The 15,956-nt window shown below is 42.3% G+C and overlaps 1 protein-coding gene across 1 annotated transcript; it reads right to left on the reverse strand.

Moving 5' to 3' along the window:
- Positions 1 to 3,408: 3,408 nt before the first annotated feature.
- On the reverse strand, positions 3,409 to 12,616 carry EMC7 (ER membrane protein complex subunit 7). The gene is made up of 5 exons (XM_082241063.1): positions 12,267 to 12,616; positions 10,132 to 10,251; positions 8,564 to 8,702; positions 6,064 to 6,144; positions 3,409 to 3,837 (listed from the first exon to the last, which is right to left on the reverse strand). The coding sequence occupies exons 1-5, from the start codon at positions 12,515 to 12,517 to the stop codon at positions 3,685 to 3,687; spliced, it is 744 nt and encodes a 247-aa protein (XP_082097189.1). The 5' UTR covers positions 12,518 to 12,616; the 3' UTR covers positions 3,409 to 3,684.
- Positions 12,617 to 15,956: the final 3,340 nt, after the last annotated feature.

Genomic DNA, 15,956 nt, shown 5'->3' on the forward strand with positions numbered 1-15,956 from the left:
CTTTGCAGTGCTTTTGGTCTCTTTTCTCCATCCACTTCATAATTATTTGTCCTATTCAAATTCCTTCAGTTTGCACACCTACCCTTGGCAAGTGCTAGGAGACACTTGCATTCTGAACAGAACCTCTGTTACCAACATCATGTGAATGAGTTTGGAATGTTGTCTCATTTCCTTGGAGGGCTCTGTTTACTGATCTGATCTATTATCAACAAGGTGCAATTTGAAAAACATGCCCGTGCAGCAAAGAGCCATGCCAATGAACTCGGCACTAGCCCACCGTTCCACATGTTGCTATGTGAGAGATCGCAGAGCACATCTGTGTGCTTCTTCCATAACTGCCTCCCACTGGCTATCTTGAGCCAAGCTAGGCAGGTCAATGGGGTTTGCTCTCCTACCCACTTCTCCATATGACTCCTTCAACCACTCTAGAATGCAAGCGTAGGAACATTCCATCGTACGGACCCATCACACAAACCAATGCAGAAGGGCTGGAAACCTGTGGCCCTCCAGCTCTTGTTGAATTAAAACTCCCATCATCCCTGACCATCAGCCATGCTTGCTGGGGCTGATGGGAGTTGGGAGTCAACAGCATCTGAAGGACCACAGGTTCCCCAGGACACTTCAGCAAACGGAAAGCTTTTGCAATTAGCCTTTCCTATGGAAGACATTGAGAGTCCTGTGCAGCCGCTATTTTTTGAAATCCTGTCTAAGAATGCTCTATGCTCATTTGAGAGCAAAGGAACTTCTATGAAGATTTCTATATCTGGATTCATTTGAATTCGAGAGTCACAGGCAGCACTGTAATAAGCTTCAAATGCTTCAATTGCTCCCTGCCCCCACCAACTTCTTCAGTGAGCAGTTGTGATAAATGGCATATTGGTTCAGTGCTGGTCTTCATGCTAAAAGGCAGTGAGCTTTGTTCGCCTTTCTGCAATAACCATGATTTGTATAAACCAGCACCTTTTCTATTTTGTGTCTCAGATATAAAACTTCTCCCCTGCTGCTATTAATGTTTGATTAAGTTATTTCAGTCTGTGAAAACACTCCAGATGATATAGTTGTTCAATTAATTCCACCCCTTCATGTTAAAGGCTAATGCTGATTACATGGCCCCAGCAGACCCTTTAAAAGTATCCCAAATTGACACAATTTAGTCATGGGTAGAATTAATCTCAAAACAACTCTTAAAGTCTCATTATCAGCTTTGGACTGAGCAATTCATTCTGTAATAATAATCAGTTTAGGGTCCAATTGCTCTAGATGCAGCACAACATAGAATTCTTCTAGAAAAAGACTATGGGATCAGCCTAGAATTTTGGAAGGAAAGACTTTGGGTCCCACACATTCATGTTGCTGATACCACCACTTCCCTAGGTCTCAAGCTTTGCAGTGGAAAGACATACATGCAATCCCAAGCAGCCATCTATGCTGAGATATAGAAAGAGGGGGCGGAACAAATTCCCAAGACCTTCAATACCATCAAATATTGATAGCATAACTTCTGGACATACCATGTATTCAAAGGGCCTTTGAAAGTCACCTTCATGAACTTGTCCTTTAAAATGTGTGGCACTTTACTTCAAAATGCCAAGCTGTTATACCCACTGCCTTGAAAGAGGTGGTGTAACCCCTCTTGAAGAGGTTTTAAAAAGCTTCCATCCAATCTCCAATGATCTTTTCCTGGGCGAGGCTAGCCAGCTGCAGGTACTGCGGGAGAAAGCACATTATCCATTCTAATTTTCTTTCAGGCTTGGGTTTGGCACAGAGGCAGCCGTAGTTGTCCTAATGGATGGCCTCTGTCAAGAGAGAGGCCAGAGGGCAGGGATGCAACTTTGTTGGTTCTCCTTGACTTCTCAGTGGCTCTAGATCATCATTGAGTTGTTCTTCATTAGCAACTCAAGGAGGTGTGAGTTGGAGGACTGCTACCAGAAAGTAACACTAGGATATTGTTGCTTGGCTCCATGGCTTTGGGGTCCAACAAATGTCAATTCTGTTTCCCACGCTGTTTAACATCTAGGCCAGTGGTGGCCAAACTTGGCCCTCCAGCTGTTTTGGAACTACAATTCTCATCATCCCTGACCACTGGTCCTGTTAGCTAGGGATGATGGGAGTTGTAGTCCCAAAACAGCTGGAGGTCCACGTTTGGCCATGCCTGATCTAGGCTGTTGGGTGTCCAAGCCTACTGGCTATGCACTGCATTTTAGAGGCTCTAGCCAAGAGTGGAATGATGCCTCTCTCACAAGGCAAAAACTAAAGTTCCTGTCCTTCAGCACTTCATCTACCATTTATACTCTCTAGCCCAGGCTTCCTCAGCCTCGGCCCTCTAGATGTTTTTGGCCTACAACTCCCATGATCCCTAGCCAGGACCAGTGGTCAGGGATGATGGGAATTGTAGTCTCAAAACATCTGGAGGGCTGAGGTTGAGGAAGCCTGCTCTAGCCCATGAATCAATAACTTGTGGAGCTCCAGATGTGTCTGTACTACTACTCCCATCATTCATGGCCAGCTTGACCACAGGTCAGAGCTGATAGGAATTTAAGTCCGCCACCATCTTAGAGGGCCACAGGTTTAGAATCCCTATAAAACATGTGAAATTAGGGTATCAGTTTCCTTTGCCTGCCAGCATTCTTGTCTGTTGATTGTTGCGCATACTTGCTACAGCATTAAGTTCTTCTGTTGTTTCTGCTAAGAAGGCGCAAGGTAACAACTAGTGTCTCAAGCACAGAAATGGTCAACAATTTTTATCCAAAACATTTTAGAGAAACTAGTGTAGACTTACATTCACAAAGCTTTTGTTAAAATGTTATAGTGGTGGAAGGTAGGCAAGAGAATGTGTGGTTTCTAAGCAGCAAGGGATCGTACGTGAGGGCACTCCCAGTAGAACAGTTTCCCCTCAAAAATGCTTCCATGACGAAAAGGAAAACCACAAGTACTCCACAAAAACTAGCGTGGCAATTTAAGAACTGGTACCAAAGGAAAGAGAGAAGGGAATCAGGGCCACTATATTTGCTGTTACAAGCAGTTCTCAACTCTTTAATTGCTTCTATTCCTGCTTCCAACTTTAAGTACCTTGTAATTTTGAAGTACTGCCTGGATTTATCTTTTTCCTCCTCCCTTTTCCTTACATTGTTGTATGTTCTAGATTCTATGCCCAAAGTCAGGAGCTGTCTTCTTACTGACCTTTGTAAGCAGCTATGGGGAACTTTTTCACCCGAGGAGCAGTGTAAATATGCTTCAAATAAAAACAAATCAATCAAAAGAGGTTCTCTTTCAATAAGCACAAGTAATGTTAGGTTAAGAAAAATATTGTGCATTTATAGACTACGTAAGTTAAGAACAGTGGGTTAAAGACACTTGGTTTCTTGAAATCAGATGCTTTACAGTGATGTTTTAAGAATCATCAATATATTTCACATAATTTAAATTCTTTAATGTCATTCTCTACAAAGGAGTTAACTCTTCATCGGTCTTTACAGAGATACAGAAGTGAAGCAATGTCCCCATGTGTTTAAAGAACAAGATATTTAAATAGGTTAAAAAGCTACAGCACACACAACAGTTGTATCATGTCCAATTTCACATTGGATTTAGGTTACAGTAGTGGCTTTTTTGTTCTTCCACAGAACATATAGATGATACCACATAACAGAGCTGTGCAAATTGTGGCTCCAGAGAAACAAACAACTACCTCCTTTTTCCTGCCCCACTTTTTCCTGTTTTACTGCTACTACCACTGGACTTGCTAGAAGATTTTGAAGAGAAAAGTCTTGTCATGAACTCTGACACATCAGGCAGCTCATGGTTAGAATTCAACATATTCATTGATTGCTCCATTTCCTAAATGCATACAAAAAGAGAAGAATGTATTAAGTAAAACCATTTCCAAATCGTAAAGATACGCCAATTTGGTTAATTGTTCTGTCAGTAGTGGTGTCATTTTGCAGCTGCTCTCTACCCATATACCCCCGCTATAGACTCTTTATACAGCCACAGCCTAAACTACAACTTAAAAAAAAACCTCTTGTGTTATATTGATATAAATAAATGAAAAGGAAGTTCTAAAAGCAAAAAACAGAGATAACCATGTCTAAAGTAGTGTTACAGGATAAAGGATTGCCATATTAAAATTTTAAAAGATGAGTTTGGTTGAAATCTCTCCCAATTTCAAATTTCAAAAGTTTCTTTTTAAATGCTAAAAAATTTGGCACACTAGTTCTTAAAATTGTTTAAAACAAATTGAACTATCATGGCAATGTATGTCAAGCATCTTTTTGAAAAGCTATTTCCTTCCAACAGCTGCCTTCTATTAAAATATGTCTGCTAAAAGATCTGAGCCCGATTTGAGGTAGGTCATTTAATTTTTCCTAGCCTTTCAAAATTGAACAGAACATTTTACATCTATTGCAGCCTACCCAATGTCTTCCACAGAGGACATGGTCCATGATTCTGTCAACTACACTTTTCCATTAGGCAATCAATTTCTTGCCCAAGAGAGCAGATCACATGTTGATTCACATCAGCAAATGCATCAGATCAAGCAGTTGATCTGCCTCCACTTTTAACCTTATATTAAACATTTACAATGCAATCTTTTGCAAGTTTTCAGAGGTAAGTTCCACTTTATTCTCAGATAAGTGTGCAGCCAGAGTTAAAATGGAAGATTTAAACATCTATCTCATGATCTAGAATGTTATACCTATTAACTCAAAAATAATGTGAAACCTGTAAGGAACTACTGAAGACAGTGGTCATTTAGAAGGAAAGGAAATTAATACCAACTGAACCCCAAAAAGCAGCAGCCAAAGACAAACAGTAGATACTGCTAAATAAAGAAGATTTAGTAAACACCTTGAATCTCCATTTTGTTCTAGCCTTCCGCTATTCGGCATAACGCATGGTGAAAGGACAATAAATTAGGATAATTTAATAAATATCATATTTAAAACTTTCTGTCATAATGGATTTGTCACAGAAGAACGTGACTAGGATGTGAATTCTTGTTTTAATTGCAATAGGCAAGAAAAGGAGACGATAACACAAATGATCAGAAATAGTCTCAGAGACATTCATTCAACATAGGAAGAGACTGGTAGATTATTTTTGTAACTCAAAATGAGTGCCTCTGTTTTCATGACAAACTAGTGGCGAAATGGCCATAGCACTGAATGGGCAGATGAAGGAATCAGTGCAGCCCAAGAAATCAAAATGATGGTAGAAAACTACACATGCTCCCCATCCAGAACCAAGACATACTTATTTTTCTGCCCAGAGGGCTCTGCTTGACTAACATTTTTCGCCACCTATAAGCCAACAGACTCATGCTAATTCCTAATATCAGCAGCAAGGAATCTTTAGGCAGCTGCTGCTTCTGCCAGCAGGAAAAAGAGTGGGTGCTGTTGGCTCACACCCAAAGAGGTTTGGCAGAAATTGAGGCTGTTGCAACAGCCTCTCCTGCTCCTAGAACCAAACCGGAAAGGCAACCTAAAACTGATGAAAGATGTCCAAGTACAACTCTCTGTTGCTTCTCAATAACGGCACGAGTGGGCAGCTAAGAGTTATCTTGTATTATTGTGTCTGGGTGGGATCAAACAGACCTTGGTCCCTTTTGTGGGCTGGAATGGAAAGTTGTTGAGATGAAGCGGACTGTCCTAACACACACCAGCTCTCAGACACTAGTTTCATTCAGTCCAATGACACTAAGGCTGCAGCTTCCTGATCTCCTCATATTACATCTCTCTCCATCCTCTTAAAGCCCTCTCTTTGTGTTCTTTCACTTTCTACCTTATCCCTGACTGAAAATAATACATTGAATACATCATACAAAGTTTACACTACACACAATTTAGATTTAGCATCTCTTAGAATTTGATGTTTTCTGTATAAAGATTTGAATAATTAAGCATTATTAGAGAGCTTGTATTTCTGGCCCACAGCTGTATTTCTATCTTAGTTGTAATAGAAAAACCATTCCCAGACACTTTCTGGACTGTAATATTTATTTGGACTGGTTTGGTTTCTTCAGATGCAATATTTGCAGTGTTAACCCTCGCAAAGCTTACTCACCCGCCTCATGTCAGGATCACTTGTGTTGACAACCTTAGGAAGTAATACGAAGATCAGCAATGGAAGGATCATCATCATAACCTTAAACAGGAGATTTTTTTAAAAAAATATGTTAGTATTTCTTCTGTTATGCAGCAGTTCTAGTACTGCCGTATTGTACCATAGATAATAAAAGAAGACTCCCTCAAAAGTTATATTGTGAATGGCCACCAGGAAACAAACTATGACTCCGTGAATCAGATTAATACCCAAACCTAGGATTGTGGGTAAAATATTAACGATGGTTTACAGTGATATACAAGTGGCACATCTCAGTGACATACTTAGATGGGGTCAACAGCTCCAAAGGCAGCTACATATGCCTGAGGCTGCACAGAAATTCCAATATTTAGAAATCTCACCAAAAATGAAAAATATGGTGAAAACACTCCATGTTGGGGCTCAATGGCCATAGTCTTGAGCCAGTCAAGATCTACTCTCCTTGAGTAGATCCTTTGATTACTACTGCAGCAGAGAAACCATTTCTTCTGGCAGGGTTTTAGCAGTCAAAATAGACACTAACTTATTATTCAACAATATACAAATAAAGGGGAGAGTGGATCTATATCCAAGTATCACAGCGTGTGGTATTTTAATTTTTTTTTTAATGTGCTGCATAACTGAAGCATCTGTATCTAGCTAGTTCAATTATTCCATTTAACAAGTCCTACCATATGCATTGGGACGCGGGTGGCACTGTGATCTAAACCACAGAGCCTGGGGCTTGCCAATCAGAAGGTAGGTGGTTCAAATCCCCGCGACAGGGTGAGCTCCTGTTGTTCGGTCCCAGCTCCTGCCCACCTAGCAGTTCGAAAGCACGTCAAAGTGCAAGTAGATAAATAGGTACTGCTCTGGCGGGAAGGTAAACAGCATTTCCGTGTGCTGTTCTGGTTCGCCAGAAGTGGCTTAGTCGTGCTAGCCACATGACCCGGAAGCTGTCTGCAGACAAACGCCGGCTCCCTCGGCCTATAGAGATGAGTGCCCCAACCCTAGAGTCGTCTGCGACTGGACCTAATGGCCAGGGGTACCTTTACCTTTACCATATGCACTGAGCCAGAATTAATGGGTACCTGTGGTTGCTTTAGCAACCAGCGTCCCAAACTGCCCTTCAGTTTTATATTCAACCTCAAAACAACAACAAACCTATAACACATTCCTCTGCCACACACTCTGCCTTCCAGTTTCAACTGAAATTTCTAGCTGAGGCAAGCTAGAAATCAACACACTTTTAAGACTCCTACTACAAAACACAGTTACACATTCATAGTTTACTTCAAAAATATTATATACAATAGGGCTGGAGGGGTGTTTTTTTTTGGCAAATGCATAGCAAATTAACTGGAGTTGGGGATGCTAATTTAGATCTACAATGCTTCATAATTTCCCCCCAGCTGATTGTATGACAAGAAATCCCTGTTAAGATGATGTAACCATCCCTCCCTCTAGAGATGCCTCTCCTGCACCCAAGAGATGCCTGCCTGAAAACAAGCCTTGTTTAATGATTATCTTCTAACAGTGGCATATTAACATATAATCTGTTTAATGTTTACCCTTAAATCTTACAAATAGGGTCCTTAAATAGTGTCAGGGGCTCAGGAACAGAGGTACAGGGGAGAGAGGAAATGGAGAGCGAAGGGGAAGAATCTGAGGGTAGCGTAGGGGAGTATGACAGTGGCCCGAGAGATTCCATGAGCTTCTCCAGCGAATCAGAAGATTCCCAGAAGGAGGCGCCGATGGTCAGGGCAAGGGGGGTCCCAGGGGAGACACACCAGAAACAAGGGGCCAGCTGGGACTCCCAAAGCAGCAGCGGGAGATCAGGGCCAGCTTCCCCACCAGAGCGTAGTGGGGAGGAAGAGTCCCATGTGTCAGGGCCAGCGTCTCCTCCAGCAGGGAAAGAAGATGAGTCAGGGCTGACCACGCCTCTATCGGACAGTGGGGGAACGGAGGGGAGGTCAGGTCCAGCTAGCCTCCCTGAAGGGGGAAGCAGTGACAGGAGCAGTGTAACAGTCAGGAGGAAGGTTGCCGGCTGGGCGCGCGCGCCAAGTTCGAATGTACAGGTGCGTGGGACAGCAGAAAACCCGGATTGGGAACCAGGTCCTAAAGCCCGCCGGAGGCAGGGGGAAGACTCAGGGGACTCAGCGTCAGAAGAGTCTAGGAAGGGCGAGACCCCAGCTGACAGGCGGAACCAGAGGAGGAAAGAGCAGAGGAAGACGTGGAGCAAGGCTAGAGTCTTAAACTGGTGTCTGGGGGGAGGAGATTCAGACGGAGCTTCGGCAGTCTAGAGTTTCAGACGTAGAGCTGCACGCCACGGCTGTTAAAGCGAAACTGAACTTCAATAAAGACTTTTGTATATAACAACGAACTGGCGTTGGTCCTTTGTGAAATAGGTTTTGAAACATAGGCAATAAACAGCTAATCAGTGGCAAACAAGCAGTTCATATGCACCTGTTTCCATACATACCATGGGGTTCATTAAGAAGTCTGTCCATCCCCAAGACTCTCTCTTTATGAAATAAGAAGGTGGTCCAGAAGATTTCATCTGAAGCGGGTATGGCAATCGGACAACTTCTGATGTTTTGATGTAATTGACAAATCTTGCCCTGAAGAAGACATTTAGAAGTATCTTTCGCCATTAAAGCCCAACAAATTATCTTGGTTAGATATTTTCTCTATCACTGCATTTGAACTGAAGTGATAATCCTGTGAATAGTTAAGCAGCTTAAAATTTGACTGTAAGAAAGTACCATAATTGTATATAGGATCGTGGCTTGGTCGCCTGCTCATATAAGAGATTCTGCATTAGATGTGCATCTATATCCAAACAAATGTGTTTACTTGGTGAAACTTTATTTTCCCAAGAGAGCCTGAAAATAGTTTATTCTGCATGTCCTTGGAGATAGCAACTAGAACAGGTGCTACTGAAAAACAACCGGAACCCATTTTACACACACACAAACACACACATCACAGATTTAGCAAAATCCAGTATCAGACAAATTAAGTTTGACAGACCTCACAAATGTAACAAATTAGCAGTGATCATATGTCTAGCATTAAATGTCAAAGATTATAGACTCAAAAGAACTTTGTAAGCCACTGTAATCACTGTACAGATATTCTCAGTGAGGAAAACATAGCTGAAAAACATTCTGTAAACTATTAGCACCAAACAGAAACTGAGTTAAGCTTAGCTTAACCAGGTGGCTTTAACTTGTGGATAGAAAGCTCTGTTAAAGTAAAGAGGTTATTTTAGTCAGTTCCCCATTAGCCAGTTCCTATAGCACTGCTGAGAAGGTACTCTGGAGGGGTTTTTTTTTTGGGGGGGGGCATCTGGAAATGTGGAAAGGGGTGCTGGGGCCTGCAGGGAGAAAGGGAAATCTATTAAAATGACCACCTCCTTATTTCAGCAGAAGCCACCAATGGATCTTGGTCCTTTCCATGAACAAATGTGCAAGCCTAGATCCAACCCCTTCAGATATAGTTTGTGTATCTTTAAAAGTAAATTTTTCATGATATATCGCACCACACCTGGCAGAAGTTTTGTTTTCAGATACATTAATTTAGGAGCTTGGTTCACAACCAACACTAAGCCACAGTCTGTTTAACAAATCATATTAACCACAAATTTGTCCCCAAGATGATCAAACAAAGCATGGCTTGTTTCTCTAAAGCTTGATTTCTTTCTAGCCCTATGCCTTTCTAGCTTGGTGAACATCTGTGATGTGCAAACAAACCATGGTTATGGAAGGATGTTGGGTTTGTACATAACAGCAAGCCAAAGTTAAAACAAAACAAGGTTCATAAACCACCACCAATCCAAGGCTTCAGATTGTGGTTTGCCAGCAGTAAACGAGCTGTAGTGAAGGCAACTGTGGAGGATTCAAATAATTATGGAGTTTTAAGGCCTATTTATTTATTTGAGAGAACATCAAAAATGTTTAAGGCCTTACCAACAAACCAACCAGCCCTGTTTTCCATAGCAAATCAGTTTGGTTTAGTATTCTATATAAAAAAGCTATAGCCGCTCACCTCATTTTCCCTTTTGAAGTGATGTCCACTCGCACTGGTTCAAATTTATAAGCTGGAGATATGACTTCAACTACATATGATCCAGAAGGAACATCATGAACCACAAAGCTTCCATCTGTCCTGAAAAATAAAAATTATCATATATTTAATTGCCTCATAGAACAGTTACAATAATTTAAAATGTGCTACAGATGTTTTACATGTCAGAACTCAAAAAAGCTTTATTAGACCAAAGAGCTATCATCCTATCAAGAGGGGGATTACCAACCCTACCTATTAATTCATAACACAATGCTCTGTTTCACTAACTTACAATGCCACTAAGCTGGTGCTGCATAGTACTTAAGAGTGGGAGCTGGACGTTTCCATTGAAAATCTTGGCTCAGCCATGATACACTGAGTGTTCTAAGGCAATCCTCGTAAGTACAGAATGGCTTTTTCAAACCATCTTATGTGTATATATGTATGGAAAAGACAGTTTTGTTGGACGCAGTTTCTCAACCAGAAAACTCTTGAGAAGGATCCAAGAAAAATCTTGCTCTCAATATTAACCTGCCTATACTGTACATAAAGAGCAGGAGCATAATCTTTGCTATAGAAAGGATAGCCATTGCTTTCTCTTGACTGCACATATTGTCTGTCATTTTTTAAAATACAGGATGATGTTCTGTCTAAACATATGTGATACAGAGCACTCGAGTCTCCAAAGAGGAGCTGGAACTGACAACACTCAAAGTATGTACATATGTTTCTGTGCTCCAGGACACCTCCTTGCAGGATGAGGTCACAACACCACAAGGTGGAAAAGGAGTTGTGCAAGACTGGCCATTACTGAAATAGGCACCACCTATTAGCTAGTAGAGATACCTGTAGAACTACATTCTAGAATCTAGAAAGCACTCACCCCCCCAAAAAACCACCCAGTGACCCTGCTATCTCAGAAAAATAATGTTATCTAGCAATTAGATGTGCACACTACTGCACAAGCTAACTTTAAGAATGGGGATGCACATTCTACGGAAAACAACAGTCAGGATTCATGCTTGCACATTACAGGGTGCAGGTAGAAGAAGAAGAGTTTTGATTTGATATCCCGCTTTATCACTACCCGAAGGAGTCTCAAAGCGGCTCACATTCTCCTTTCCCTTCCTCCCCCACAACAAAAACACTCTGTGATGTGAGTGGGGCTGAGAGACTTCAGAGAAGTGTGATGAGCCCAAGGTCACCCAGCAGCTGCATGTGGAGGAGCGGGGAAGCGAACCCGGTTCACCAGATTATGAGACTACCGCTCTTAACCACTACACCACACTGGCAACTGCAGGTACCTGCAGGTGTCTCTGTACACAGCAGAAACCAAGAAGCTGGAAAACAGAAACTACAAAAATAAAGAGGAGGTGTTTGGTGATTGCTTAACGGTGCTTTTTGAGTTCAGGAAAAAGAGCAGTATCCTTAAAGGCTTGAGGAAAAGTTTCCCAGTTCTTTGTCCTTTGAAATGAGCAACATTTGTTGCATTCATCTAAGTGGCAACAAGCATGCCCTAAGATTGACAGCCCCGCGCTCAAGAAAGGTGACTCTTTTCTGAACTAAGATTTTAAACAGGTAGGTAGCTGTGTTGGTCTGCCGTACTTGGTACAAAATAAAAAAAATCCTTTCAGTAGCACCTTAGAGACCAGCTTTTGTGTGCATGCACAGTTCATCAGATACCAAGCATGCATACGAAAAGCTCATACTAATAACAAACTTAGTTCGTCTCTAAGGTGCTACTGGAAGGAATTTTTTTATTTGTTAAGATTTTAAACGAGTGGGGGAAATCAGAAGAAAAAGACAGCCATCTCTTCAAGTAAATTTGTCTGTCTCTGTCGGCACACGTTGGTGGTGATGCAACTTCGTACTATGATGCAGTGGTTAGTAGTCTCAGGCGAGGAATGGGGAGGCCCGAGTTGGAATTTCCCCTAAACTACCTCGGGGGGGGGCTCACTTTCTGTCAGGCTAGCCCACCTGGCAAGGTGGTTGTGGGGCCCAAACGGGAGAGAGACCGAGGGTTGGGGCTTGAATCAAAAAAGGCCAACCAATCCGTTCCCTCTCCCCGCAAAGCCTTCCGCTCCCGGCAGCCTCCCTCCCCGGCTGCTACTCACTTGAGGAAGCCGACGTGCTCCTCGCCGTCCACCAGCACCCGGGCCCCCGAGATCCAGTCCTGGGGCTTCACCCCCGGCACCACCGCCCGGCCCTCGATCTTAAACCGCTCGCTGGCGCCCACAGCCTCCCCGCTAGCGGCGCCCCCGGCCACCTCCGAAGCCCGCGAGCCGGCGGCCAAGAGAAAGGCCGCCACCAGCAGCCGCAACATCGTCGTCGCCGTCCCCGGGAGGCCGCCGGGCCGGGCCGCCATGAGAGCAACCGCCGGAGGTGCCGGGAAGGAGGGGGAGGAGGCGGCGGCAGAGCAGACCGGGAGAACGGAAGGGCCGCTCTCGTCGTCCCCGGCGGCGCATGCGCCAAGTGGAGGGGCGCGCCGTGACGAACGAGGATGCGGGAGCTCAACTTCCGGGTTTCTTCTGAAGACGTTTCTTAAAGGAGCCGCAGGGGGGAAAGCAGGGAGCTGCCCATGGAGAGCGTTGTTGGGTTTCAGGGTAGTTATGATTGGGCAGCAGTATTTCTATTATTATTAATAATAATAATAATAATAATAATAATAATAATAATAATAATAATAATAATAATAATATAATTAATTATAATAGAGAGCATTGCTGGGTTTCAGGGTATTTATGATTAGGCAACAGTATTTCTATCATTATCATTATATTATTATTATTATTATTATTATTATTATTATTATTATTATTATTATTAATAGTAGAGAGCATTGCTGGGTTTCAGGGTAGTTATAATTGGGCAACAGTATTTCTATTATTATTAATAATTAATAATAATAATAATCTGGGTTTCCCCAGCCACTCGTCAAACGCCAAAAACATCCGATACAGCAATTTTTATCATGATGATAATAATAATAATAATAATAATAATAATAATAATAATTTTTATTATTATTTATACCCCGCCCATCTGGCTGGGCTTCTCCAGCCACTCTAGGCGGCTCCCAACAGAATATTAAAAACACAGTAAAACATCAAACATTAAAAACTTCACTAAACAGGGCTGCCTTCAGCTGTCTTCTAAAATAAAGAGAGGAGTAATAAGTTACAGCATCGGGATGAGCGCCTGCTTTTCGTAATTTAGGTCTTGTTTAATGGGGGGGGGTGGAATGTATTTTTCAAGAGAACTTATTTTTGCTCAGTGCAAACTCAGTGCAAGGTATAACACTTCTACTGAAGGCTGGATATGGGCTGCGAGTGGGGCCTGAGTGGGCAACGTTAATCTTTGCTGTTGCCTGTAACGGGAGGGGTGTTTAGGGAAGCTTTTAATGTTTGATGTATCACAGTATTTTAATATTCTTTTGGAAGCCGCCCAGAGTGGCTGGGGAAACCCGGCCAGATGGGTGGGGTATAAATAATAATAATAATAATAATGATGATGATGATGATGATGGAGTGGGGGATATTTAGCTAAAAATCTAAACCAACCGCAGCCCCACCAATGCTGGCTTTTCACGCAGTTCATATTCTGCAGTAGTGTAGCATTTCTACTGCCCCCCCCCATATACATTCACATAAAATCTGAATTAGATGGTGGACTTGTAGAAAGGGGTCAAACCCTATAAAAACCCCTCTGTTGTCAATAAGACTGAGGAACCTGGAGGAGATAGAGCCCAGCCATTTTATTACTTAGGAAGCAATAGGTTACAGTCGGATCCATAGCTGTCAACTTTTCCCTTTTCTTGTGAGGAATCCTATTCAGAATAAGGGAATTTCCCTTTAAAAAAGGGAAAGGTTGACAGCTATGGTCGGACCCTTCCGCAAGAACTGTAACCCCCAGCTAGCAGTCTAGGGAGGTTATTTATAAGTTTCTACACAAAGCCTTTTCCAATCATATGCATATAAGTATTTCCCATTACCTCATCCTAATTGTTGGATACATTTCAGGTTAGTATGCTTGCGCAATAAGCATAAGCATCGGCTGTTTTGCTGTCCATACAGAAACATTGTTACATGAAGCTATTGTGCTTTGTAAACCTGCGTGTTTAGCTGCGTATGTTCTGCGATAAAAATGTTAGCTTCTTCTCTTCCTGTGGGAAAGGGCTTTTGCATTCTCAGCAGGTTCAAAGCTTTAGCATTCTTAAGAGTTTCATAGCTTTTTCTCAAAGTGATGTAGCATTTTCTTAAAGCATTATCAATTTTTGTGGCCCTTGGGGGTCCTCCCTCAGACTCATGCCTCTGTTTCTACATGGCATCACAGGTATGCTAAAATCCTGGATTCTTCTTCGGGTAACATACGCCTCGGGTTACATACTCCGCTAACCCAGAAATATTACCTCGGGTTAAGAACTTTGCTTCAGGATGAGAACCGAAATTGTGCTCCGGTGGTGCATGTGGCGGCAGCGGGAGGCCGTATTAGCAAAAGTGGTACCTCAGGTTAAGAACAGTTTCAGGTTAAGAACGGACCTCCGGAACGAATTACGTACTTAACCAGAGGTACCACTGTAAGTATAAATGTTGGGAAATGGATGCAAATGAAACTATTGTTTTTTCTCTCTGACCCCACAAGCAGTTTTTCTTCTTCTAATGATTCCATTTCAAGCACTTTGTCCGATATAATAAATGTAGCTCCATTGCTATTTCTAGCATTTAAGAGTACTAAATATATCATTTAGGCAATAGTGTGGAACCTGGTAGTGTGGGAGGTTTCAAGCTATTTTGTGTATCTATTCTAACAGCTACAATAGAAGAAACCATTTAGCATTTTTATTGCTAGCATTTATTACATTGTAGTCTCCCAGCATAATGTTCCAGGCAGCTATATAAGAATTGGTTTTGGCTCAGCAAGTATATTCCATTTTGGCTCTATTTAATCTCTCTGTCCCCAAGTTTCTGGAATCAGTCAAAGCTTAAGCAGGTGTTATTTCTAACAATGCCATGCTGACCATCAGTTCTCTTATAAATCAAACTTATCAGTAAATGCTGACCTCTTAATTTCAAAATAAGGATTTGTTCTGGTCTGCTTAAACTAATCTAACAGTATAATTGTAGCCTGCTGTTCTTTAACTGTAACCATTGGAAATTGGGCACTGACCCCTAATGGCCTAAATCCTGCATCTCATAAGGATTGTCCTTCTATTAAAAGCCACATATCATCAAGATCATCTATGTGTAATATCTGTGCACAGTAAGAACTGGTAGAGTGAAAAAGAGAATGTCTACCCTTCATTATGTGGACTTCTTCCCACAAAGGGTGTGTTCACATTACTGCCTTAGAGCGCAGTGAAGTTGTTTTTCTCCTGGTGCGTTTCACCCCTCTAGCTGTTCACATTAGCACAGCTTCCGTTCCTGTTTGTGTGCAAACCAGGGGGTGTTGACGGGGTGGAGATGTCTCCACCCTATTCCAAGGTGTTTACATCTAGTTATTGTACATTTTCATTGTACGTTCATTTTATTGTACATTTTCAATAGCATTGTTGTTGTTTTTAGTTGTTTAGTCATGTCCGACTCTTCGTGACCCCGTGAACCAGAGCACGCTAGGCACTTCTGTCTTCCACTGCCTCCGGCAGTTTGGTCAAACTCATGCTGGTAGCTTCGAGAACACTAGCCAACCATCTCGTCCTCTGTCGTCCCCTTCTCCTTGTGCCCTCCATTTTTCCCAACATCAGGGTCTTTTCCAGGCAGTCTTCTCTTCTCATGAGGTGGCCAAAGTATTGGAGTCTCAACTTCAGG

This window comes from Podarcis vaucheri, assembly GCF_965113315.1.
Source record: "Podarcis vaucheri genome assembly, chromosome: 1".
NCBI classification, from domain to species: Eukaryota; Metazoa; Chordata; class Lepidosauria; order Squamata; family Lacertidae; genus Podarcis; species Podarcis vaucheri.